Source organism: Crotalus tigris, unplaced genomic scaffold, assembly GCF_016545835.1.
Source record: "Crotalus tigris isolate CLP2741 ecotype Arizona unplaced genomic scaffold, ASM1654583v1 scf7180000023636.1099087, whole genome shotgun sequence".
Classification (NCBI taxonomy): domain Eukaryota; kingdom Metazoa; phylum Chordata; class Lepidosauria; order Squamata; family Viperidae; genus Crotalus; species Crotalus tigris.
In genome coordinates, this window is record NW_024100093.1 from 450769 (window position 1) to 478687 (window position 27919).

At 39.6% G+C, this 27919-nt stretch overlaps 1 protein-coding gene across 2 annotated transcripts in view; it reads right to left on the minus strand.

Moving 5' to 3' along the window:
- The window catches only part of FAM83B (family with sequence similarity 83 member B), a 57860-nt gene that overhangs the window by 7496 nt on the left and 22445 nt on the right, over positions 1 to 27919 (minus strand). For both annotated transcript variants that reach the window (XM_039320338.1, XM_039320340.1), the window contains exons 3-4: positions 4159 to 4323; positions 39 to 163 (exon numbers count right to left, since the gene is read on the minus strand). In XM_039320338.1, the coding sequence (XP_039176272.1) occupies positions 39 to 163; positions 4159 to 4323 (290 nt within the window). The remainder of the gene's footprint in view (positions 1 to 38; positions 164 to 4158; positions 4324 to 27919) is intronic.

Here is a 27919-nt window from a genome sequence, read left to right on the forward strand (position 1 = left end):
CATTTATACTGAAAAGAGATAAGTGTATAGATGCTTACCTATAGGTACCATACATAACTTTCTTACAGTCAACAAGAAGAAACTTTTGCTCCATTTTTCCATGAAATTTTGCCCCTGACTTGGAGAAATAATCTTGCCCTTTTACAGTACGTACTCTCATGTTCTGCAAAAGAAGGCAAAACATAACATAAAAAACTCGAATGTTGTATTACTGAAGTTGCATCCCAATGCAAAATGTATTTACTTAGAAGTAACTCCCCAGAGGCTTAATACTAAGCAGGTATACATAAAATTGCATTTTAGGAATCCATTACACACCACACACTTAGACGTGTATTTTCTTTTCCTAAGACATCTTTAAATGAGTTCAGTAAAATGTATTGCCTAGTGAGCGAGTTTAGGAATACAGATTATTTTAAGTTCTTATTACAAGTACAAATTATTTTAATACTTATTTAACCAGCAGTGTGTGCATGCAGAAAATGGTTTCCATATATAATCTTTTAGACAGATGTGAGAAAGCTAGCAGCCACGGCGTTACACAGTAATGCTGGTAGCATAGATCAACTATGATTCCTTCTAACCCTAACTTTTATTTAATTTTCCGTCTTCGAGGAATGATGCTTATTCAGTTAAGATGGATATAAAGATATAAATGATCCCCATTCCAAGGCCAGCATAGGTCATCAAAAAGTACGATCAATGCCATCTCAGTACTATAATCCATCTTGAAACCTGACTGAAAAGAATCTAAATAATCTGCTTCTTTCGGGCTCCTCCAGGGCCCCGACCTGCACAGCCTCCAGGCATGGGGACAAGATTTAGATAGCACCACTTGGGTAGCCCAGAACCAAGATGCCTAATTGGGTTTCATGCTGATACTTGACCCCAAACTGACAGATGACCTCATATAGTGGTTTCATGTAGATGTGAAACAGAAGGTGAGAGCATCAAGCCTTGTAATACCCCATAATTGAGGAACTGTTAGCTCAATCTCACTTATACCCTGTTAACACCAACTGAAATTGGCCACAAAGATGACAAAAATTCTTGAAAGGGCAAATATTATGGACATTCTTCAAAGCAGGTGGAATGTCCCCTCACTCAAAGAAGCATTCACCATCACATGCATCTACCTACATGTCATCTTCTGGGAGGCCCTAGTCAATCTAGAGAAATAAAAGTCTAGAACATAGGTGGCAGAACTCCGAGCCACAAGTTCTCTGTCCCAAGAACTGACAGGCTCAAGTTCTTCCCAGCTAACCAAGCAAGATCGTATCTCAGGCAACTCCATGGGTTCTGAACAGCCAGAGCCAACTCTGAGTGACTTTATCCAACAATTCAATTCTCATAGTGACCTTGCAAAGGTTGCCCTGGCTCCTCCTTACCTAGGAGGGATCAAGTCGCCTTAAAGAAGGCTGATGATCTGCAGATGCAGTAAGAATGGAAATATAAATACACGCTGCTGCTTTTATTGTCACAATATACTCTTTAATAAAGGCTCCTATGCGTGCTTGATTGAATTTACTCTTTGTTTTCCTCCAGGGACACTTTGAACATCTCTTGTGCTGTTTTATCTCTAGGACTTCCTTCAAAAACCACAAAGCCCTACACAATCTACACAAACACAGTATCTGTACGGGAGCATTCAATCCAAAGTTGCCATCACCTGCTCCATCCCAGCACGAATCAGTCAAGCCATGAAGTAAAGCTTCAGGACTAACTTCAAGTTCTCTCTCTGAAACTGATCTGGGTCCATCAAGTGCCTGAGTAGACTGATTTAATAACCCCTGAATAGCCATAGAGAACTCCAAGGAAACTCTCTCCCGTCAAAACTTGGACTGCATTCTGGAAACTCAGAAATCAAACATGCCCAATGATCTCAATTGCAGCTTCCATTAAGATCTTGCATCACAGATTCAACGGCCACCACATAGGAGTTTATCCTGTAGATATCCTAGAATGCAATGGCTATAGAATGGCAACACCAGTGGATATTTTTGTTTACCATTCCATAAAAATATTGGTTTCTGCCACTCCTTCCCCATATATGATGATAAAGCAATAACTGGTAGCCCAGAGAGAGGACATTTTATCACTGTTTCTACTTCTCTACCAATTTAATATATTCACTCTGACTCACTAAGGCAGTGTGGTATAATCCTTTGACTATTGGACAATTCACACATACGAAACTAGCATAATTATTCCAGCTATAGCTATTTTGTGAAGGTTTTCAGACATTGTTGGTCCTTTTAGTGCATTTTTGGTATTTGTTATAATATGTATGTATGTATGTATGTATGTATGTATGTATATAAAGTGTTGTTATAATTTATTTTAATAGTTCTCAAACTCCTTTGTGATACCTTGAATAAAAATAACCATAATAATATAAAAATGAACAACCACAACAAAGACAACAAAAGTCAAACAACAAAACTAATTGTATGTTTTGTGGGAGAAATGTATATTTGCTCCTTTCAAATGGCAGTTTAGAAAAAAATGAACTTATACCTCCTCAGGAAATTGATTCCCTAACTTTCTGGGCATTTCATTAAAGCCTTCCATCAGCCAGTGAAAACTCTTAACTCTGAATAGCAAAGCAACAAAACTGACTTGCAATAGAGTATAAATGATGGAAGAACTCATAGTAGAAGAAGAATTTACATTTCAATATATGATGGACTTTTTAAAAAGTTCCATAATCTAATAGGTTTGCTCAGCCATCACTCACCACATGTGAGACTACCCGTCCACTGAAGGAATACTCCAAATAGAATATAAATTATCTTCTGTGTATCATTTTTAATCATCTTACCATACTTCGGAAAACAACAACTGAGACCACTACACATTTGATATGTAACATGAACTGGAATATTTCCTTTTGGAATGTTTTACAGATAGCGTTGTTAAATAATATAATTATTAGAATATGTGTTATCAACTTTACGTTGGCATAAAATAATGAGCTGTAACTGAAAATGCAAAATATTAACATTGGTACCCTACGCAACCTCACTGACATCAATAAAATGTACTTTAGAAATGTGATTATTTTTATTACTACTAAAAGTAATATTAGCAGCAGTAGTGTACACAGTACTACTCTTCCTTTCTAGTGGCGCATAGAATCAGAGTGTAATCTTGTCACTGGGAAAAAAATGCTAGAAATTAATAATAGTACAGTAATGTAAAAGCACATAGTTTCCAGTAGTAATTATCTCACCGTTATAATCTATAATCAATAATAAAACATCTCATTTGTTTGAAACTTCATTATCTCTGTATGAACCATTTATTATTCAGCAACTAGTGCACAGTTAAAGCTAGCATGTCAGTACTTGCCAAAATATTTGGATTGTCAGATTCATCAGCTTAATTGGAAAACATTTTGAAAATGAACTGTTTTAGAACTTTTTTTTTTGAGAAAAACAATCCTATTGAAGCACACCCCCCCCCCCAAAAAAAACCTCTTAGTCCCATGGTAGTTGTTAGCAAACTTTGTTCCCATTATTTCTTTCCCACCACTCTTCTCTTTGTTACATGGCTTTGGTTTTTCATTGTTTTCTAATTCACAGCAGACCACAATTTGTAGTATCTTGAGGGCAAGGAAAGATTTCCTTTTTTTCAGTAAGCAAACTTTTACCCAAAATTTTAAGGCTGTCCAGCATTTCAGATTCAATCTTGCACCAGAGTGTGCAGGAACGAAACATTACACTTATCCACATTGCCTTTAAGTAACAAGTTTGTGATATCATGGAACAATGCCATGCTTTATGATATTGCAGAAAGGTGCTATGCATGTCCTCCCACATGCCCTAAAGCATCTTTTAGAGATCAAAATAAACTCATGCAACCTACCAAACAGTACACATTAAGGCATATACCGTTCAGCTGAAAATAAGTGAGAAAACTGGACCAGGAGTGGAAGAAAGAAAAGATGGGAGAAGAAAATAGTTACTGGTTTAGAAAACAAAAACTAAAGAAACTACTTCACAAGTGTTTTGAGCTAGAGTTTGTAATTACAGTATAAACATGAAATATGCATCTTTAACATTCTAATAATCTGTACATTATAAAGCAACAGAATATAAACTTTTCATTCATTTGTTTGAATTCCCAATATATTAAACATTACATTTCTAGACTTACCCTGAGCCTTTGAACTTGGCAACCTTGTTTCTCTGTCATTTTAAGAAAATGGCTGAAGTTTGATTCATCTAGTAGGAGATAGACTGAAATTCCTCTGGTGGATGCTTCTACAATTTCTTTGAAAATATCTACATCTGTAAATATATCCATAACTATGGCAATAACCTAGATAAGGGAAGAAAGAGAAAGTTGTATCATTTTACATGTTAACCATAACTAATATTAAATATTACAATTTCTTGTAATACAGCACTCTGATACTGCACACAGGGCATTACTATTTATAATGCACATAGGATGATACTATTTATTTATTAATATGAGGCTTAACATATATGCCTGTAAATATTTCTTAGATGCTTCACACAAAAATAAGCAATAAACTACAATAAAATTTAAATTGCATTTAAATCACAGAGCATCATAAAATAATCAATTTTATATATGGTTAAAAGTCCAAAAGCATAAACATTATTTAAAGTTGGCACTGGATAAAACGGTTTATCAAGTAAAATATTTAATAGATATTATATAATAGATTTAAACCTGAGCTCATTGATTTGTTACTAAAAGCCTTGTTTTATGGTTAAAATCTGTCTGTTGCCACTGTAATCTTAGGATTAACATCTGCAAGTACATTTTTTACATACTTAGAAGTATCTCTTCATAGTTTAGATTTTAAAATAAGTCAGATAACTTTCACAAATGAAAGTGAATATATATGTCCCAGGATAATGTTCCAGGATCCAATCTGGGTCAGTCACCGGGATCAGAGTTTTAGTCTTCCGAGCTTTCAGATTCATGCTTTTGGACTAAGCCAGCCATTAATACACCCGATCAACATCTAAAAAACCACATACAACAGGCACTGCAAATACCACATAGAGAACACCACACACTCTGCTAGGGACCTTCCCTCAGGATGGGGCCCCAGCAGAAGTCCAAAAGCTCGGAAGACAAAATCTCTGGTCACAGTGATCAACCCAGATTGGATCCTGCAGATAACTTTCTACCGATGAATCTTATAAAATTCACAATACAATAAAACATGATCCATTGTTTCAGGACCAGTACCATTATAGGACAAAAACTGAGAAGTGGAATTTTTTGATATCAATTACATAGCATATTTAATGTGGTTTTGAAAAGGCTGTTCTGCATTTACTTAAACATAAGCTATTCACATATTTACAGAGTTGAAAATATATCTATGATTAATTACAGATGTTGCAGGTGAACACAATACTTTGGCTTTGTCCATTAATTCTTGTACTGAATTATCCCATAGTCTTTGTCTGATACCATGAATTGCTGATGACATATTCCTATAGAATAAATAATCAGGAACAATGCCAATCTGACTAATCGTTTCAGTCACCTGTTTAAGCCACATACCTACAAAGGATTTGTGTGGGATTTCCTGAAGCAATCCTTCTTTGTTCTTAGAAACATATTATTTGTAACCAAAACTTAATAGTGCTTAACCAAACTTTTGTTATCAGAGGGCACTGCCCAGTTCCCAAGAGATTAACTGAACTTGGACTACGGCTTAGGGCACTTCAAAAACATCTTTAAAAATTCACCTGCAAGTGTAAATGTGATCCAAATGGGAACTCCATATCAAATTTGAGATGTAATTCTGGCATTAAAAACTATTATTGCTGCAGGAGCATTTTCCTTCTTTTGAGTAAAAATACTGAAGTGAGGCCATCATAGTAGATTTTGCTTTCAAAAGTTTTGCCTTACAATGTTGCCAAGTTAGAGCATGGTTAAATAAAATGCCAAATAACTAAAATTCCCAAGTTGTGTGATTATATGATCTTGGATTTTCCAAACAGACTTTTTCATTTTTTCCCCAAAAACCAAAATCTTATTTTTATCATAATTAATTTGCAATAGATTTTCTTGACAATACAATATTTCAAGTCCAATTTAATAGATTAAAGAACAGCATCATCCATAAATAATAATGCATACATTTTCCTTTTAGCTAATAATGGACAATGGCCCTCAACCTGACTTAGTGTGATCTTCAGTTCATCAAGGCAAAGGTTAAATAATGTAGAGGCCAGGATGCAACTCTGTTATTTCATTGAAATGTCAGCTCTAAGGGAACCTTTTATGTTTTATCTAAATTGTATTATACTATCTTAATATGGTACTCTCATTAGATATGTAAAATGCCTGTCAGGAACCAAATTCTTTAATTTAGTCCAAAGTTTGCTTCTGTTAACAAATCAAATAATCTGAAGTTTAAAGCAGTTAAAACACGCATAAATAAACTACCAACTGTTTCTATGCCTCACACATTTTAAAAGTGCAAACATAAAAGTATCTAATTAATGAAAGGTGGAATTGAAATAGGTTTTTAAAACCCGCTTAAATATCTGCCACAACCAACTTTAAATTGGCCTATTATTAAATAATCACTTTCTTCTTTATGCAGGAGAGCTATGAGTTAATTTCTGAATTCTTGCATCAAAACATCAAGTGTATTTTTTAAAATCACTGAGAACTAATTCTTGCAAGCACTTGACTTCATTATCATTAATTTGGCACCCAAACTGATGTTCATGTACATGGACGGTAGTGTAAGCTAGCCACCTGACAAGGACAATATACTTAGTAACTAAGACTAACGTTACTATAATTGTTCATTTTGAAGTATCAGAAGGCTCTTTAGATTAACAATTAAGACAAACTATCTTGATGAAGTCATGCAATTCCATGATTTTTGTTATGTGGTTGATAAGAGTAACTGAATGAAACATTTTATGAAAGCAGGAAATTGCTGCGATTCCATGATTTTTGTTATGTGGTTGATAAGAGTAACTGAATGAAACATTTTATGAAAGCAGGAAATTGCTGCAAAAATAGCATTATTTTAAATTATGGAATCATAGAATGCTAGGATTCAAAGGGTCTCTGAAAATCTTCCAGTTCAACTTCATATCTATTACAGAAATCCTGGATCACAGTTTCCCAAACAAATAGCTATCAAATTTCCGTCAAGAAAAGCCTACTATTTCCTGAATAAGTCTGTTCTACCGTAGAATAGCAGTTTATATTATAGGTTTTACCTTGATATTCACCCAAAATTTGCATCCTTCTTATTTGAGCCTATATTTTTAACATGTCTGCCCTATGTTTCATATGATAGCCCTCCAGGTACTTGAAGAGAACAATCATATCTCCTTGCAATCTTCTCACTTTCAGCCCTCTAATTGTATCTTGCATATTTTTCCTTCCAGGTCCCTACCATGTGGTTAAGAAACTACAGCATGTTCAGAGGAGAGAAAGCAGAAAGCAACGTTTTTTTATTTGTGGAACTCGAATGTTTTAGGTGTAGCCTGATCAACACAAAACAGACAGGAATGTTGATATGTACATTACTCTTTAACTGAAACCACTCCTTATCCTACATCCTGAGATTACAAAATTCAAGTAGATGACACAACATTGCAAATTACAGCACAAAACATTATTGAGAATCAGTTATGCTTGAAAAAGAGGAACAAAAGTGCTGATCAGGTGCATTTTTAGAGATGAGTGAGTAAAAAGGGTTGGCAAATAATAGCTGTCCAAATATTTCAATATTACCTGGACAACCACACACTGCTCATCTCTCATCGAAGAAAGTGATTATATATTTAATGTCCAACATGAAAGAAAATATATTAATGAGCAAATCATAGGCAAAATGTCTGTCCATAAACATCTGAATTAAATGGAATGATAGACCTAAGGAACCTGGAAGCTGAAAAAGAACTCAAAACCAAGTGACAATTAATTACAGTATACAATTCTAGAGACTGACTTCTGGAGGAAGAAATAGTAGACTGAAGACATCTCCACAAAAAGCAGAGTCAGTGACCATGGTAAAGAATAAAGAGCTGGAGAGCAGAACAATTTTTCAAAATTCTCCAGACAAAGTGATGATGGGCAATTGGCCACAAGTGTTCTGGACAGTTCTTCCTTGTGAGGAGACTGCAAGGTAGCAGTCTCTGGTGGGTTCAGAGTAGGGAATAGTCATCTTGCTCAAACCATATTAAACTTGCTCTTTTAAAAGGGCACCAAGCTTGCCTACTTTTCTAATCACATTCAGAAATTGCTTGTTAACTATTTTTCAGCTATTAGAGACTTGAAACTCTGAAAAGTCTGGGTGATTCTGCCTTCAGTCATTAATAAAAGAAACATTTAACTAAAGCTTAAAGAACTTTTAAAAAATGAAATGAACCGCAAAAAGCTAATTAATAATGATTTTAGAAAGTTATTATAAATTCCATAAAGGAACAATTGCTAGAATTGGGTATGTCTAGTTTGATGAAGAGAAGGACGAGAGAGGACATGATAGTAGTGTTCCAATATCTCAGGATTTGTCACAAAGAAGAGAGAGTCAGGCTATTCTCCAAGACGCCTGAAGGCAGGTCAAGAAGCAACGGATAGAAACTAACCAAAGAGAGAAGCAACCTAGAACTAAGGAGAAACTTCCTGACAGTTAGAACAATTAACCAGTGGAACAACCTGCCTCCAGAAGCAGTGAATGCTCCAACACTGGAAGTTTTTAGGAAGAGACTGGACAGCCATTTGTCCGAAATGGTATACAGCAGTGATGGCGGACCTATGGCATTGGTGCCAGAGGCGGCACTCAGAGCCCTCTCTGTGGGCACGCACATCGTCGCCCCAGTCCTAGGCCTTCAGCTGGGTTTTATAAAACCTTTTCACTTTAGGCCTCTGCCGCCATATGCAAAAAAAAAAAAAAAAAGGTTCAGTCAATTTCTCGTGGGAAAAAGAAGTTCTTGCTAAGTTGGAATTGATTGATTGAACTTTTTAGTCCCACCCAGTCTGCCATTACCACTGCAGACCACCCAATGCCCACCCAATCGGTCATGCCCACCCAATTGGCCGCACCCAGCCAATGGGCCACACCCACCCGGCACTCGATGATGCATAAGTGGGTTTTAGGTTGCAGTTTGGGCACTCAGTCTCTAAAAGGTTCGCCATCACTGATATAGGGTCTCCTGCCTGAGCAGGGGGTTGGACTAGATGACCTCCAAGGTCCCTTCCATCATCATCATCATCATTATTATTATTATTATTATTACTATTATTATTGTTAGCCTCCTTGATTGCCAATGGGAAGGCGCGGTGTGAATTCTGCACATGAGCCACGGAAATACAGACACACCCACAAAGCAGCTTTGCAGCTTCCTCGCTCAGGGCGCACCATTGCTTTGCAGGCGTGTTCAACTTCCCATTGGCGATCAAGGAGGCTAATCGTGATAAATACAAATCATTTTTTTGAAAAATAAAGGGACGGATTACAATATTGATGATGAATGTAAATGAAAAGGCAGTTTCCAAAGCCTTTCTCCCCCACTGAGGGAAACCTGAGTCTCCTGGTGGGAAGGAGCGCAAGCCTGGCTGGGCCTTTTGGTGAAAAAAATAAGACATCCTCCAAAAATAAGCCCTAATGGGTCTTTTGGACCAAAAATAAATATAAAGCCCAGGCTTATTTTTGGGGAAACATGGTACAGGGAATATTAGGGTTTTTTAAAAAAAAAAAAAAAAAAGCAATTCCCATTCTTCTAAAATGCTAAGCACATTTAAAATGATACTTTGCGTAGATATTAGTTCAACATCTCAAAAAATGTGGCCTCACAAACTAGACATAAGAATAAGAGAAAATCAGAGAAAGATTAGAATTTTTTTTTTGATAAGCATTAAATAATCTCTAATTGAAGAAAGCATCAACAGAATTATATATTTTGCCAGTTCAGGGGTCTCCAAACTTGGCAACTTTAAGACTTGGTAGACTTCAACTCCCAGAATTCTCCAGCCAGCATTTTTGGAGACCCCTATGCTAGTTTTGGTGATTTGATTTTTATTCTGTATTTTCAATAGAAAAGCACTGTGCCCTCAAGGTGAGATTCACACCCCTCTCTCCCCATCTGCATTTTGCTCCCTACCTCTCCATTTTGACCAATTTTTAATTTAATTTTAATGTTTCTGTTGTTTTAATGTTTTTATACTGAGTGACTGCAAACTGCCCAGAATTGCCTTTGGCAAGATGGGCAGCATATAAGTTAAATAAATGAATGAATAAATAAATAACTAAGAATATACATAGGTCAGGAGTTACTATTCTATTTTGTTGCTGTTGTTATTTTAATCCAAATGTTGGGAGGTATATCAGTTATCTGTGATTAGATCAGATATCTTTAATAAGTTGATTAATAAATAGCATTGCATGCTGATGATAATTAATGGAATCCAGAAAAAGAAATAGAACCCAAAAAGGAAATTATTTGAATAGAAAATACATTAAAAAAATGATGGGAAATGAATCTGCTGCCTCACAGGTTTAATTTTGAATCAAAATAGCAGGCTCTAAATCATATATTTTATGAAGGTTCTTCAAGTGTAAATTTTCTATTAGCACAAACAACTGTACAATTTGTCAGAAAAAAGGTAATGGAAATAGAATTATTGAGTTACGTTTTTAAAATATGGTGGCAGAATAATATTCTGGTGTTTAGAGTTCTACTTAAATGTATGTAAGAAATCTGTTTTATTCATAAATTTGACAACATTTATAAGTGAATATAGTGCATTAATGCAATTATCATAGAATGTATTTTAAAGCTTCAAAGAAACTTGAAAAGAATTATTATATATGAGAGATCTGGGAAAGATGCATTTTTTAATCACACAATCACCATAATCAAACAGCACATTAATCAAGAAGCTTTCAAATATGGTAGTTTTTTTTTATTTGCTCCATTATATGCTAGCAATAGCTGTCCTTGGGGAGTTGTATGCTTTGTATCAAGTCAGAAAGCCAGTTTGGTATAGTGGTTAAAGATGCTAGGCTAGAAACCAGGAGACCTTACGTTCTAATTCTACCTTATGCATGAAGCCATCAGGCTAATTTTGGGCCAGTCAGTCGCACTCTCTAAGTCAAGAAAATTACAGGGGCTTGTCCAGACAGTTGCCAGGAATCAAGATTGACTCGAAGGCACATACACTCACACAAAAGATGAGCAATAAGAAAATTAGAGTGCTAATAAGACAAACCCAAGTAATTCACAGGGATTGAATCAGTATTTGCTGATCACTCAATATCAGCCATGAGTCAAACTGTTAAGCTGCTAACTTGGTGCTTTTAACTATCCATAAGAAACAAGATAATACTTGAAATTATGCAGAAACAAAACCAGCATCTGGCTTTTCAGTATGAGGATTAACTTGTAAATGCATTGTGGAACATTTGTTTGGTTGTTATTGTCCTATCCTATCCTATCCGCGACTCCACAGTGTTTCATTAGGAATCCCATAGTAAAAGTTCCTCAGACAATGGAAAAATGGGAGGAAGAAAAAAAAACTAAAAGTGAATGTGCTGTATGACATCTTGGCTGTAGTTCTTTGTAAGAAATTTCACCATCCTATGCTAAATATCAAAAATTGAAGATATTTCTCTTTCAAGTAAAGATTAAGCTGCACTTTGTCTGCAGAAAAATACTGAAGAGAAGGCTAATATCTCTTGCTTTGAAAATAAAATGGTTAAAGCCAACTAAAGATGTTGCATTTCACTTCACCTTGTCTATAAGACATTATAGAATAATATCTTCTATAAATTTGTAGTCCATTTTCCTTTACACATGGTTTGAAAAGTAGATGGAGAGTGGTGATGTGAAATCATATTACCTTTATGATTCTCCAAAGTATGTCATTGGCCAAGCCAACTGATCAGAATCCTCATTTCATTGTGGATAGCATTGGGCAACATATAAATTTAATAATTTAATTATTAATTAATAAATACATTTTCCGCATGTGTATCTATCTTGATTCTCTATCAATGAAGAAGTGAAGGAAAGTATACTTCTCTAGCCTTGGCTTAGTGCTATCAGTTCCAGATTTGTCCTTTATACCATGATGTGACTACACACACACACACACACACACACACACACACACACACACACGTATGTATGTTATTTCTACTTAAATTACTAAATATAATTGTTTTATTTAGCCTAAGTGAGAATGATATCTAAAAGTTAAAAAGGAGGTCTAGGATTGCTCGGAAAATGTAAAAGTACGCCTTACTTTTAAAAAGTATTAGTACTGTATAAGAATCTTGAACCTCAGCATATTTAAACTAGAAAGAATCACATCACTGTAAAACAAATGCCTCTTAAATCTACATGGCATCAATATTTAATTTTTTGTCATTGACTGACTATCACAAATATTTTACTATTATTTCATTTTCACACAATTTTCATTGCCTTACTTTCTGGTATTCGGGTTCTAACTATTTAAAAAAGCTGAGGATAAGCTAGAATAAGGCATGGATCTCTATTAAAACAATAATTAGCATTGAGCACTGAAAGCTCTGATAAAAGTATAGGTTTATTACAAAAAACCCTCTGTAACAAATGCAGCAACCCAACTGGGGAGAATTCTTCAGGTTGCTGCAACTCAAAATACCACCTCCCTTTTCCTCTAGAAGCAAAAAGTACTACATCTTCAGATGAATTTCTGGAGCTGTGGTATTTTCATAGAGTAGAAAGTGGCTTTTTAGATGCCAAGCTGTTAAAGCCTGAAAACAAATAAAAAGCTAATCTGCTTGCAGTTTGCAAACTGTTTGAAGAGCAAAGCAAGAACATATTGTATTACAATAATCTTGGTATAATTTCTACTTCATCCTGACAGGAGATGATCCATTTTCCTAAAAAATCAGAGAATTGGCACAGAAGCTGAAAATCAGCAATGGAATTCTTGGCCACCACTGCCATCTGATCATCCAGGAACAATGTTAGATTGGAGAATCCCATAATATGGCACAGAGATGCAAGACCATCTACTGCCATTCTGTCTCACCATATAGTTTATATTGGAAGACAATGTTGTTGCAAACACTGCTGCTTTCAAAATCTCTTATCCTGAGCAACATGTTCTCTATCTGAGTGGAGAAGGAGATATAATATTCCCTTAACAAAGTATTTTGTATTGTTAAACAAGATGTGTCATTACTCTTAGAGCAAATAGTTTTGGGGAGAAATACTGAATCATTTCCAGTTTCTCCTTATTCATTCTCTACGGGAACTTAACTGGCCCATAAAATCGACCCACAAAAAAAGAAAAGAGGAAATCCTACGTCTTTTGAAAATGAACACATGCAATGTGCATAAAAGCTTTTAATATCATTCACTTCATTTACAAGACACAATATTATGTATATAAAGAAAAAGGGATTATAGTAAAGGTAAGCTACCGTATTTATCAAAAGTAAAAAAGAAAACCACTAAGAGAAAATAGAATTTTGCAACTTAGAAGCATAATATTTTTAAGTATAACTCAGCATTAATACATGTCTTTATACAGGTAATCTCGAGTCACAAATGTAATGGAGCCTGCCAATTACATTCATAACCTGAGGATTTGTAGGAGTGAATCACATAACTTGAATGTGCTCACTCCCTGCTTTTGCCCACGCATCTGAAAATCAAATGTGCAGGCCGTTAAGTACACGAGATATCTCAGGGTAAGGAAGGCCATGGGGGGGGGGGCTAGTGCTTCTGACCACCCAAGGCTCCCCTGAACACTATTTCATGCTTCTCGCTCCCACCCATCCATGATCAAGGGAGCTGTCTCTTCTCCAGCCTCTCTGCCACAGTTTGGCCTTGAGGAAAGGATTGCCGAGGCCTGCAGGGATGGGAGATTGCGTCCCTATAGGTTCCGGTCGTCTTTGCAAAAAGCCTTTATTGCTGAGAACAGAGGGCAGAAAGGGCATGTGTGTCCCTCAGGGCCATCGTTTTTGGTGGCAAAGGCCAGCCTTTGTCACTGAGAACGGAGTCTGGGGCTGCAAAGGCCGGACTTTGCCACCATAAACAGAGGCCTGGAGGGACCCGCGCACCCCTCCCGGCCTCCATTCTCAGCGGCAAAGGCTTTTTGCAAAGATGGCAAAAGGCTTTGCAAATGAAGGTAAGGCTTTAGTGCTTCAGGCCTTCTCTTTGTTTGCCAAGCCTTTTGCTGCAGATCTCGTTCAGGCATCTGTATGCAGAGAACAGAGATCTAAGGTACCATGACATCACACAAGATCAGTAGCATGAGATCTCTCGCGATCTTGCAGTACTTTAGTCCTCCATTCTCTGCAGATGCACCAAAGGCCTGAAGCATTGAAGTTGGCCAAGAAACCGAAGGCTCGCTAGATCTTTGCAAAGTGAATATGCACAGGTCCAGTGGAGACCCAGCCAGGGGTGGGGTGGAAATAGGCAGGATAAATGTTGCAGTGCCTCTGCGGTCGTTCGTAAGGGTGAATGACTGCCGTGGTGCTGCAACATTTGTAACTTCAGGACTGTGTCGTAAGTACTTGGGGGGGGTTATGTTGTAACTTCAAATGGTTGCTAAGTGAACTGTCATAACTCGAGGATTACCTGTACAGCTTTCAGAATGCATTCAATGTCAGAGGCCCAAGTTATCTTTAAAAAAGAAAACTGTGATTTAAAATTCCAAGGTACCATTAAATGTTATATAGAATTATTCCATATATAAAACAAAAGATTGAGGTTCCAGAACTAACAAATGAAAAGAATGTTCATTTCTGAATTCATTTAAATCATCATTGACTTTCTTCCCAAGGACTCCAGCAATTTCAATTTCATAATCAGTATCTCCCAAAGGTTAATTAAAACTCTTTTTCACTTTAGACTGCATTTCATTGTTCCATCTGTAGGCTTTGAAATTTATTACAAGGTGAACTTTCCAAAACTGTAGACAAAATTAATTTACTTTCAAAGGAACCCTTAAGAACACCATTATGCTTTATAAAACATTAGACATATCATAAAATACCATAATAATAATAATAATAATAATAATAATAATAATAATAATAATAATAATGTTGGAAGGGACCTTGGAGGTCATCTAGTCCAACCCCCTGCTCAGGCAGGAAACCCTATACCATTTCGGACAAATGGCTGTCCAGTTTCTTCTTAAAAACTTCCACTGTTGGCGCATTCACCACTTCTGGAGGCAAGTTGTTCCACTGGTTAATTGTTCTAACTGTCAGGAAGTTTCTCCTTAGTTCTAGATTGCTTCTCTCTTTGGTTAGTTTTCACCCATTGCTCCTTATCCTGCCTTCAGGCGCTTTGGAAAATAGCTTGACTCCCTCTTCTTTGTGGCAGCCCCTGAGATATTGGAACACTGCTATCACGTCCCCCCTCGTCCTTCTCTTTGTTAAACTAGACATACCCAATTCCAGCAACCGTTCCTTATATGTTTTAGCCTCCAGTCCCCTAATCATCTTTGTTGCTTTTCTCTGTACTCTTTCTAGAGTCTCAACATCTTTTTTACATCGTGGTGACTAAAACTAGATACAGTATTCCAAGTGTGGCCTTACCAAGGCATTGTAAAGTGGTATTAATACTTCATGTGATCTTGATTCTATCCCTGTTAATGCAGCCTAGCACTGTGTTGGCTTTTTTGGCAGCTGCAGCACACTGCTGGCTCATATTTAAATGATTGTCCACTAGGACTCTGAGGTCCCTCTCACAGTTACTACTATTGAGCAAGGTAGCCCTGTACATTTGTTTTTCTTGCCTAAATGTAGAACCTTACTTTTTTCACCATTGAATTTCATTTTGTTAGATAGCGCCCAGTGTTCAAGTCTGTCCAGATCCTCCTGTATCCTAAGCCTGTCTTCTGGAGTGTTGGCTATTCCTGCCAGCTTGGTGTCGTCTGCAAATTTGATGAGTTCCCCATCTATCCCCTCGTCCAAATCGTTGATATAGATGTTGAAGAGCACTGGGCCCAGAACAGAGCCCTGAGACAACCCACTACAACTTCCCTCCATGTAGATGCAGTTCCATTGAGGGCCACACGCTGAGTATGGCCGGTCAGCCAGCTATGGATCCATCTGATGGTGATGCTGTCTAACCCGCATTTTTCTATCATCTCAAGTAGTAGGCTGTGGTCTACTTTGTCAAATGCCTTACTGATATCCAAGTAAATTATATCCACAGCATTCCTCTGGTCCACTAATTTTGTCACTTGGTCAAAGAATGCAATAAGATTTGTCTGGCATGATCTGTTTTTGACAAACCCATGCTGGCTTTTAGTAATGACTTTGTTTGCCTGTAGGTGTTCACTGATTCATTGTTTGATTATCTTTTCCAGAATCTTCCCAGGTATTGAGGTCAGGCTGATAGGTCTGTAATTTCCTGGGTTCTTTTTTCCGCTTTTTTGAAGATGGGAACTACATCAGCTCTTTTCCAGTCCTCTAGTAGTTCCCCGGTGCTCTAGGATCTCTGAAAAATATAGTTCAGTGGTTCTGAGATCACATCTGCCAGTTTCTTAAAACCTTGGGATGTAATCCATCTGGTCCTGGTGATTTGAACTCGTCTAGGCTGGACAGGTCTTCACTTACCATTTTCTTGCCTATCTTAACTTGTATTTCTATTTTGTTTTTTATGGCACTATGTTTGATAGTTGGTCTGTTTTTTCCCTTTGTATATAGACAGATGCGAAAAATGAGTTAAATAGTTCTGCTTTCTCCCTGTTACTTGTCACCTTCTTGCCACTTTTACCCACTAATGGACCAATCGTTTCCTTCACTTTTTTCTTGTTTTTTACATGTTGAAAGAAGCTTTTTTTGTTATTTTTGACTTTGGTTGCAAGCCTTAGTTCATTCTGAGCCTTGGCTTTTCTCACTTCATCTTTGGAGGCTCGGGCTATTTGCTGATATTCTGACTTAGTTATGTGCCCCTCTTTCCACTTTCTATACTTGTCCTTTTTATCTTTCAATTGATCAGAGAGTTCTTTATGCAGCCATGCTGGTTTATTTTGAGAGCTGTTATTTTTCTTCTTTGTTAGTATTGTGCTAGACTGGGCCTTTATTATCTCACTTTTCAAAATTTCCCAAGCCTCTTGAGTTGTTTTCCCCTGGAGGATTCTCATCCATGGAATCCTTCCCAAACCTTCTCTAAGTTTACTGAAATTAGCTCCTTTGAAGTCCAAGACTCTAGTTTAACTGTGTTCTATTTCTTGTGCTTCCATAATATTGAATTCCAATATTGCATGATCACTTCCTCCCAAGGTTCCTATGGCTTCAACACCTTCTATCATTTTATCTCCAAAATGGCTAATCCCCTAGTTCCCTTCTCTACTTTTTGGGAGACAAAGTTGTCTGCTAGGTTTGTCAGGAATCTGTTTGATCTTCCACTTGGTGCAGAGTTTGTCTCCCAGTTGACAATCCATTCATAGGCACAATCCTCCCTCATATATACACACTCACACTTCCTTGCACTTTGAGAAACTCATTCAACTGGAGATTTAAAAAAAAGTATTAGAAATCCTGACTTAAAGAAGTAAGAAGAAGAAAGAAGAAAGAAAGGGTTAGGAAATTCAGAAACAGAAAGAGAGAAAGGGAGCTAATTATTTCATCACAGGGGAGAAATGAGTGGGAAATAACTTTAGAAGGCATTGGGAAGAAAACAGTATGTAGTTTGAGAAAAGAGCTTTGTGGGTCTGAGATAAAATTATTTGGATGTGTTATTTCTATTTGGAAGAAATACATTTAGAGGAATTATTTCCAGAATCCAATAATTTTAGAATAATGTATTTAGAACTGGTAAAAATAGACTTGTGTCTTCATGGCAAGAAATGATAGACTTAAAGAAATGTATTTCTAGCTTTACTGACACATTTTTCTTTTAAAAAATGGGATTTTGTTGCAATTATAAATATTTTGTTTGCTTGTGCCCCAAAACTGGTATTGTGTGTCAGTGCTTCCATGCTTAAAAATCCACATATAGCCACAAACTACCAAAACATAGAAAATCCATTAAAAAATTTCTCAAATCTAAACACTCTAAAAACAAGACCAAAATATTATTCAACATTAAACTGAAGCATAGATGCCTCTAATCTGTGAGCTTAGTGACAGAAGTACTTCATGGGAGCCATGACATATGACCAGTTTAATTAAAACATTTAATATATCTTTGAATATATCATGCACTGCTTCAAATAAAAATATATAGCATCCTAGCAACAGTATGACAATTCTTCCTAACACAGCATTAGATTAGCATTCACATTAATTCTCCCAATCAGCTCTTTTGTGCTTTTGAAAATTTTAAGAGTGGGAATGGAACATTTTATTATGACATCTTATATTTCCTTTCCTGCCTTATTTTAATATTTTTCTACTAAAAATCACCACCAAATTTAGCCAAATTTCATTGTATGATTTCAAGATGTTGGGGATTGCCTTTAATCTGTGATTCCAGGTTGGTCATTCCTGTCTAATACAAAGAACAATGACTTTTTTTAGAACTGTCAGAATTGCAACTATAGAATTAAAAACTCTCAATTATACATTGCATTTCAAAAAAAAGGCATGTGTGTTAAACGTAAACACAAATTTAATGTCACATGTAGAATGGGCATCAGTTGTGCCAGTGGTTACAAATCTTTAACCAGTCAGGTGATGGCCAAAAGCAAACATTGCTGAACCTGGATTAAATTTAGTTTCCTTCTAATTAGTACCTAAGTGATTTTGTCATATAATTGTTCAGTTCAATAGCAAGTATCTTAATCCCTGTAACCACAGAGCTAATTTACTTGCCTGTTTTATACAAATACGGGATGTAACATAAATATCTCATTTGTAAACTTCTAGAAAAGTAAAGTTGGCAGTGATTCCATTTCACTGCCAATTTTATTTTTCCAGGTTTTCTGACTTACATCACCTGATGATGGATTGAACTATGAAATATTAGAAAAGCATATAAGCATGAATAAGCTAAAATTCTAGCAAAGGGAAGAGTGTCATATTACATAGTATCAGAAGTACTGGTCTATAATCATGTTCCGGTTATTTAAAATAAGGAAAACGTGTTTAAAGCAAGGCTCTCATAGTGGTCAACATTGACCCCCAAGGGTCAATGGGTCTATTCAGGGAGTTTGCTGCATTCAGTCAGATATTCAAACTGGATTTGGCATTTTCTGCCCACCTATCGAGCTCTTCCCAAGGATTTGGATAAGGTGTGGATGTTTGATGGTGTTACAGGTATCATTGCAGGATGTAAGACAGTGGATTTTGTCAATGCCAATTAAGTGTAAGTGGTGCTCCTGTTTTGGGATTGCACCCAAGGTGCCTATCACTATTAGTACTACCTTTGCCTTTTTTTGCCACAGTTGTCAAATATCCTCTTTTTGTTGGGCTTAATTTTTAATAACAGATCATTATATCTTTGTTTTCTATCTGCAATATTTGCAATGGACAGACACCTTTCTGCAATATTTGCAATGGACAGACACCTTTCCTTCCCGTAGTTCTGTAGCTGCTGGCCCTGGCTGTCCCATTTTACACCAGATGTCCAGGAATTCCAACACTTTAGCGTGGTCCTTAGTAGATTTGTTGATCTGGGCAATGACCAAATATATTTCTGTAATTTACATCTCACCATATTTTTTGTGGGAGACACACTCTTCATCTGGCTCCTCTGTTGAGATCTGTCCAGTATGGCTGAATCTCTGGTATAGCTCTCATCTTCCTCAGAGTGCACAAGCTCCACACACATTATTATTATGGTTCTTCACAGTCAGTCAGACGTTTAGACTGGCTTGGGCATTTTTGTCCGCCTATCATGTCCTTCCCAAGGACCTGGGATGATGATGATGATGATGATTAGAGTTAAACAATTTTTTTAGATCTGTTCTAAATATACAAAATAATTACTGAATTGGCAGACATCCAACAACTTTTTATCTTGCACCTGACTGGTTTTAAGAAAATACAGAATACATTTCTCAAATACCCTTTCAATAATGACCTGTTACCAAACTTAAGAAGCTACTACAAAGGTTTCACTTCTTTAATAAATATGAATATAGCTAGTTTCCTTTCTTTAATAAATATGAATATAGAAACCTCATATAGCCAGAAGGAAGAGGAGATTGAATACTCAAAATGAAAAACATTTTGTGTTCTACCATTTTGTGAACATAACTCACAAAATGGTAGACGCTGGCTTAGAAAAACAGAAGTATAAAATTGCATTTGCTGAAAATGCAGCTACCAAGACTGGTGATGCCTGTAATTAAATGTTAGAAGGGGCGTTGTCTTACCTGAACGCCTTTTCTCAGTACAGAGATGGAGAATCCACCAATGGGTTTTCTCTGCCTGCTCTTGAGACCAAGTAGCCAAACTTGATACGCCCCCTCTTACTAGGAGATCCAGTGTTGACGAGGGCGAAAGTGGTTGATGCAAGGACGAGGCGTTGGCTCTCAATTCCCTACTAACGGCCTAACTGACCATAGGGTGGGTGTTGATTCTCTATCTCCTTACTGAGAAAAGGCGTTCAGTTAAGGCAACGCCCCTTCTCCAGTACAGGAGATGGAGAATCCACCAATGGGACATACCAAAGGCTCACTGTCCTGATGGGTGGGAAAAAGATAAGGCCCAATCTACGTCCCCGGAGATCACTTGCTGGGGGAACCACTGACCCAAGGAGGCGTCCGCTGAAGCAAAGCAGTCAATCCTATAATGACGTCTAAAATGGGAGGGTGATGACCATGTCGAAGCCCTGCAAATCATTTCGATGGATGCCTGAGTGGCCCATGCCGCAGATGTCGCAGCGCTGCGAGTGGAATGGGCCGTAATATGACTCGGAGTCGGTAAGGAGGAAGACTGGTATGCCTCCGCGATACAGGACCTGATCCACCTGCCGATAGTGCCAGCAGATACCTTCTGTCCCAGGTAAGCTGGACGGAAGGAAACAAAATGGGCCCCAGATCTGCGAAAAGATTCCGTGCGGTTAATGTAATGCTGCTGGGCCCTGCAGATGTCCAACATGTGGCAGCGCCGCTCCAAGTCACGGGAGGGATCAGGACAAAAGTCAGGCAAGATGACTTCCTATGTTCTATAGAAAGGTGAATTGACCTTGGGCACGAAGGTGGGATCCAACTGAAGGACCACCCAGTCTCGGTGGAAGATGCAAAGGCCATTCCTGACCGAGAGAGCAGCCAGTTCTGGGATACGCCTGGCTGATGTGATAGTGATCAAGAAGGTAACCTTAAGAGATAAAGCCCACAATGGTATAGGAGCTATGGGCTCAAAGGGTGTTTTTGGTAGTGCGCGAAGCACAGGAGGCAGCTCCCAAGAAGGGTACCTGTGTACCACAGGAGGGCTAGTGCTGTAAGCCCCCTTGATGAAAGCGCGTATCCTGGGATGATGAGCTAGAGGAACTGAGTTCGAACAAGTGAGCAATGTCGATAGGGCTGCTACCTGCCTACGAAGGGTCGCAGGGGCCAGGCCTCTGTCCAGACCGTCAAGAAGATAATCTACGATCTGGGGATAGTTAAATTGTACACAACTAGTTGCCGCTTTCTGCACCAATGGTAAAAATTGTTCCATGTGGAATCATAAATGCGATTGGTCGCTGGTCCACAAGAGGCCTGAAACATGGTTATTGCCCGTGGAGGGAAGAATTCTTGTGTCATGATGTTGCGCTCAAGCGCCAGGCGGCTAACCGTAACCTGTTGGAGGACCCCCTCGGGCAAGGACATGCGATGTGGAGGAATCCTCCAGGGAGGAGAGCGGGAGAGATTCATGAGATCGCAAGCCATGGTCTCTGCAGCCAGTATGGGGCCACAAGGATCACTTCCGCCTGCTCCTGAAGCAGTTTGCGGATGGTCACCAGAATGAGTGGAAGGGTAGGGAAGGCATAAAGAAGGCCCCGCGGCCATGGAGTCCGTAGGGCACCTGTCCCCTCCGGCCCCGGAAGATACTAACAGGAGAAGTACCTGGGGAGTCGGGCATTGCTCGACGAAGTAAACAGGTTGATGACCGGATGGCCGAACCTGCTGAATATTCCAGAAAAAAGATCCGGATGTAGTCCCCATTCCGAGGGGTCTATCGTGGAGCGACCAGGAAAGTCTGCCTGCCGGTTCTTGACCCCCAGGATGTGTTCGGCCTTGAGAGGACCCAGGTTGGGCTCTGCCCAGGATCCTAGTAACCGGGTCTTGGACCCAAGGGACTTGGACCTGGAGCCCCCCTGCCGATTCACATGGACCTTGGGCGCCATGTTGTCCGTGAGGATTAATATGTGACGTTCCTGATCCATTGTCGGAACTGACGGAGAGTCAAGTGAATGGCCCTGAATTCTAGCCAAAAGATGTGTTTCAAGTCTGCGTGGGACCAAAGCCCTGTGCAAACTGAGACTGAAGGTGGGCTCCCCAACTGAAGAAGCTGGCATCCGTCATAATGGTGAAGCGATCCGGTTCCTTGAAGGAGACCCCTTGGCTACCGCTGTGAGAACCACCAGCGTAGAGACCTGATGGTACTGACCGGGAGCCTCACCTGCTGGCTGGATGCGCTGACATTCAACCGCTGGAATGGAAGAAGTAACCATTGGCGCTCCCGCCGATGGAATCTAGCCCAGGGAACAATGGCTATGCAGTTTGTGGCGTCTATGATGGCTCCCAGGTGCAGGAGCCTGGATGAGGGAACCATCTAGCTTATTTGGAAGTTCACCTAGAACTCATGCTGCTGGAGGACCCGAATAGTTAGTTGCAGGTCTGACTGGGCCGCATGGAAGGAAGACATTTGGACCAGAATAGCATCCAGATAACATTGGACGCGTACCGGTACCTTCCGTGAGTGGGCGGCCAGAACAGCCAGGATCTTGGTGAACACCCTGGGTGCTGAGGAAAAGCCGAATGGAAGGGCCTTGTACTGAAAGTGGAGGCCCCTGTGAAAGAGCCTAAGGAACCGCCGATGTTCTGAATGGATGGGGATGTGGAGATATGCTTCCATGAGGTCTATCGATGCCAGGAAATCTCCTGGTCTGATGCCTCCCCGAATGGACTGGAGGGATTGCTTTTTGAACTTTTTGTAAGTAAAGTAATAGTTCAGACCCTTAATGGCTAGAATTGCCCTCCATTCCTCCGAGGTCTTGAGAACCACAAAGAGGAAGGAGTAGAATCCCCTGCCTACATGTTCCGGCGGAACCGAGTCTATGGCCTAAATCTCTAGATGTTGAATGGCCTCCTGTGTAAGTCCCTTTTCAATAAGATCCTGAGAGGTGGAACAGGAGGTGACACGACCCGGGGGACTGGCCAGAAATTCCAGGGACAGTCCAAACTGGATTGTTTGTAAGACCCAGGCATCTGTGGATGTGAGTTCCCACCGATGGAAGAAGTGGACAAGTTTTCCCCCTATGGGGAGTGTGGAGTGAGAGTCCTTTGGACTTCCTGAAGGGACGTCCTGCTTCTTGAACTGGCCTCTTAGATTGGTTCTGCTGCCTGGGGCAAAAGTCCGGTCTATCGTACGGATGGTCATATGGCCTGTCCTGCTGGGGTGTGTATGACTTGGAGGGCTGGGTGGTTGCTGAGCCTACTGCTGTTCGAAGGAACTGCCTGCGGAAATATGGAGTGGCACTTTTGTCGGATTGTCTAGTAAGGCGTGCCATGACCTTCCGTTTATCCTTGTTCTCGACAAGGTATGGATTCAGTACCTCCCCAAAGAGATTGTTGCCCAGATATGAGGCAAGATGCCATGTGACTTTGGCGTCAGCCTGCCAGTGTTTCAGCCATAGCATCCTTCTGGCTGTGATGTTGGAGGCTAGGGACCTGGAAGTAAAGTTGGCCGACTGAAGAGCCACAGCCGCGGCATGCTCAGTTGCAGCCACCATTGTACTTAGGTCCTGGTGAGTCTGAATGTCCTCAGGAAGGACTCTGGTCTGTAGTTAGCGCAGCCATAAGAGGGTGATCCGGACAAAAAAGGATGCCCAGTTGGCCGTTTTAATAGCCCATGCCGCTGATTGATGAGTCTTATGGAAAGTCTGTTCCCACTTCTTGTTGTCCATTTTAAGCACCTCAGACATATCCCCAGCAACCGCAGTCTGGGATACCAGTGGGGTCCAGGCCTCATCCACCTTGGGGACCTCAAGGGCCTCACTTAAGTCTGTAGAGGTACCAAGGATCCTTTTTATCTAACTCGCTTACAGAAGGAAATGAGGAAGGGGAGACCCATTGTTTTTTGATCCCCTTGAAAAATATAGAGGGAGAGGGAGTGAGGTGCTGGGCTGCCACCATTTCAAGGAATATCGGATTTGGACTGAAATCCGATGTGGCCTGCGATTGAGGGGACTGATCCGACCCAATATTTGCAGTTGAGGTGGCCTTGCGAAGCAAGGGAAGAAAAACAGGGCTGGATTGAATAGACCTCCGGATGGGGAGGGTTCGGGGGGAGTTCCTCCTCCTCTGAAAAATGGAAGTCCGGTTGGTTCTCACCCCTGCGGAGATGAGTATCTGCTCACTGAGGAGTGTACAGGAGATGTGGGCTCCTGAAATAAAGGAATCCCTGCAGGAGGAACCTAAGGTGGCGCAGCTGATGTGGATGCCCCCTATTCAAGTGGATGGAGAGATCGTTCTGCTAGAGTGCGGTCCACCACCTTGGATAACAGGGCCTCCATTTGGCCATTGGAGAAAATATCTCCGAGGTCAGTACCCCTGAGCCCTGCTGCAATTGGAGTAAAGGTAGTCTCAGGGGCTGAACCCGAATGAAGTGAGGGATTAGTAACTGTATGCTGAGGTGGTACAGAAGGTGGGGGTGGGAGCTTCTGTTAGAGACCACACGCCCTGAGCTGAGGTCGAAGGACCTAAAGGAAGTTCAAACTCAGGGGCCACCACTTGGTCCATCTCTAATCCTGCCTGTCTCTGCGCTCTGGAGAGCTCCTTCTCCAGAGCCTGGTGCTTACGGCTGGCATGCTTTTCTGCCAACTTGGAAGTTTTCCTGAGAGTGCCCGTAGCCTTGGTTGTGGGCTTGCCTGCTCCCTCTGGACTGGAGGTGGTCTGTCAGCCGTAACAAGAGGATGGAGAAGCTGTGCACATGGGTTGAGGCTCAGTGGAGTCCTCCATCCTAGGTTGAGCTGTCTCAGGGAAACTGAGGCGAAGCTTTGGCAGGCAAGCAGTTGGCGAAAGTGAAATTGGAGTAAGTAATGAGGACTGCTCCCCTGACCACCTGACCAAAAAGGCAACTCTATCTGGGCTTGGTCATGGCAATGGCAGCTGATGCTGAAGGCACGTTTGGAGACCCACTCTGGGCTCCGCCCGGAGGCCTTAGGTGGCCAGTCAAAGTGCACCAGATGGCCCAATGAAGGGCGCAGAGGGCCTGAATAGAGGCCAAGCAAGGAAAGATGAGGATCAATAGAAGCTTGATTAATTTAGCGTATAATATTATGAAACAAAACTTTCCTCAAAAATCACTCAGGCCTTTGTGACTATAAGGTTCTGGCCTGATGAAGTCTAAATTTCATTCTATTTTATTTTATTTTATTTTTTATTTTATTTATGATGTGGCATTCAAAATGGCGGCCGTCAGAATTTGGGTGGAAATTAGGGACTCCAGGGCTGTGTGACCTGACCAGGGACCAAAGGTCCAGAAGTCAGAAAACAATTAAAGCACAGGAGGAAGATTAAATAGTCTAGGTATACCAGGAAATTTTTTACTCTTCATTGTTTTAGTGGTAACAAAATGGCGGCCGCCACTTGCTCTGCTGCCCAAAAAAAATACTCTGACCACACAGGGGAAGTTTCCCCAACGTTGGAAAGGTCCTGGCAGGAGCTAGTGCACTAGCTGTGGGAAATTGCTCCAATTTGTCTCCGATCGTGAGAAAGGAAAAAACGGAGCCTTGGGAGTCATTTTAAATTTTGCTGCCTCAAACGGCAGCCAAAATGGCGCCTGCAGCGTCCCAAACGGCTCCGGAGGTCTGGGAAGTAAATAGAATCAATCTAAAATGGGAACTCTGTTCCCTGTCTCCTAAGAGGGGAGGTGACAATCTCACCTAAGACAATTTGCGAGCTGCTCACAAGAAAACAACAAATTCCTTTCCCCCAGAGCCCTGAGGAAAATGAAAGGAATCAAAGGCAATTGTCTTCCCCCCCCACACACACACACCCTGCAGTTCAAAAGCCTCCAATTTCAGGCAACGCTGAGCCCAGCACCGCAGGGAACTGTAGGAAATGATTCCCAGACTGTGAGGATTATTAAATTATATTGAGGGATATTACTATTAAAGGGAGAATTCACCAATGGGTTACTACCTGCTAATCTGCTGAGAGAGCCAACCCTGATGAGTCTTCAAAACTTGAGACCAAGTCAAGACTGGATCTCCTAGCAAGAGGGGGCATGTCAAGTTTGGCTACTTGGTCTCAAGAGCAGGCAGACAGAGAAAACCCATTGGTGGATTCTCATCTCCTGTACTGGAGAATACTTGTTCCAAACTCTTCAAGTTCAGTAACTCATAGCTTTAACTTCCACATAGCATAAACTCTCTTTGTATGATTTCTCTGCAACTGAGATTTCATTCTCACTTTCTAGAGAACTGAAATGGCTGAGGCTGCAATTAGCAATCAGTATACAAAAGCTAAGATTCCAAAGTAGGAATCATACTTTTTTGGCATACAGATAGTCCTTGGTTTATAATCAAAATTGGGACCAGAATTACCATTGCTAAGCAAAGTGGTTGTTAAGTGAGTCATGCCTGATTTTATGACCTTTTTGCCACAGTGGTTAAATGAGCCACTGCAACTGTTAAGTTAATCACGCAGTCCTAAAGCATAGCTGGCTTCCCCCTTGACTTTGCTTATTGGAAGCCTGCTGGGAAGGTAACAAATGACAATCACATGATCCTGGGACTCTGAAATCATCATAAATGTTGGTTGCCAAGCACCAGAATTTTAATCATATGACAGTGGAATGCTGCAATAGTCATAAATGCAAGGACCACTTTTATCAGTGCTGTTGTAACTTCAAACGGTTAGTAAACAAACGGATTAAGACTACTTTTATAACAACAAATGTGTAAGAGCTGGCAAATAAGTATAATAAAGACATTTACAATTCTCAAAAGATTTTTTTACTGCTGACTTGTTACTATAGTCAGAATAGTTAGTTATTTCAATGAAATTAAATTTCCCCCAGAATAAAATGTACCATTCACAAGATGACTATTAGATGGCAATGCTTATTATTAAACACCAATTTACAGAACGTTATCTTGCAGAATTCTCCCTATTTTTCTTGCTTACCTTTTTTTTTTCTAGACAGAAAAGGACTGGGTTATAACCACGCTATATTTTTATTTTCTAAAAAGTGTATGGGAGTTGTTCAGGCTACAAGTACTCTTAGAAATAGAGGCTGACACTTTGTAATTCATTTTCTACTTTTTAGATTAAAAGCATGTCTTAAAATGCAAGACGTCAGATATGAAAATGCCCATGACAGAATCAAGGAAGAAGTCTTTAGCAATACACTGGGATATAGGAGCCATTGGTAGAAAACAGAAAACTTCAAATAAACAACAAGGCAGAAAATACAAATTAAAAATCTGCTAAAAAAAATCAAATCAATAACATATCCAATTTTCATTGCTTCTGAATTTTATTTGAAATGACTGGGTGGAGGGGCATTAGTTTAACACTAAATGAACAAGAGGCATTTCTGTCCATATCAACACTATATTTTCATGTCAGAGAAGTTTGGACTCCAAAAGCACAGATATGTTATTTATTTTATTTTATTTTAGTTGCTTGCTTGCATGCTTGCTTGCAGTGGAATCAGCTTACTTTATATCCTTAGTGATAAAAATCTAATTCTTATTTGTAATTAATGGGATTACCAATTAGCTAGGAAGAAAAAAAAGACTTAGTCCAGCCTGCTTTTCTAACTTGCAGCCTG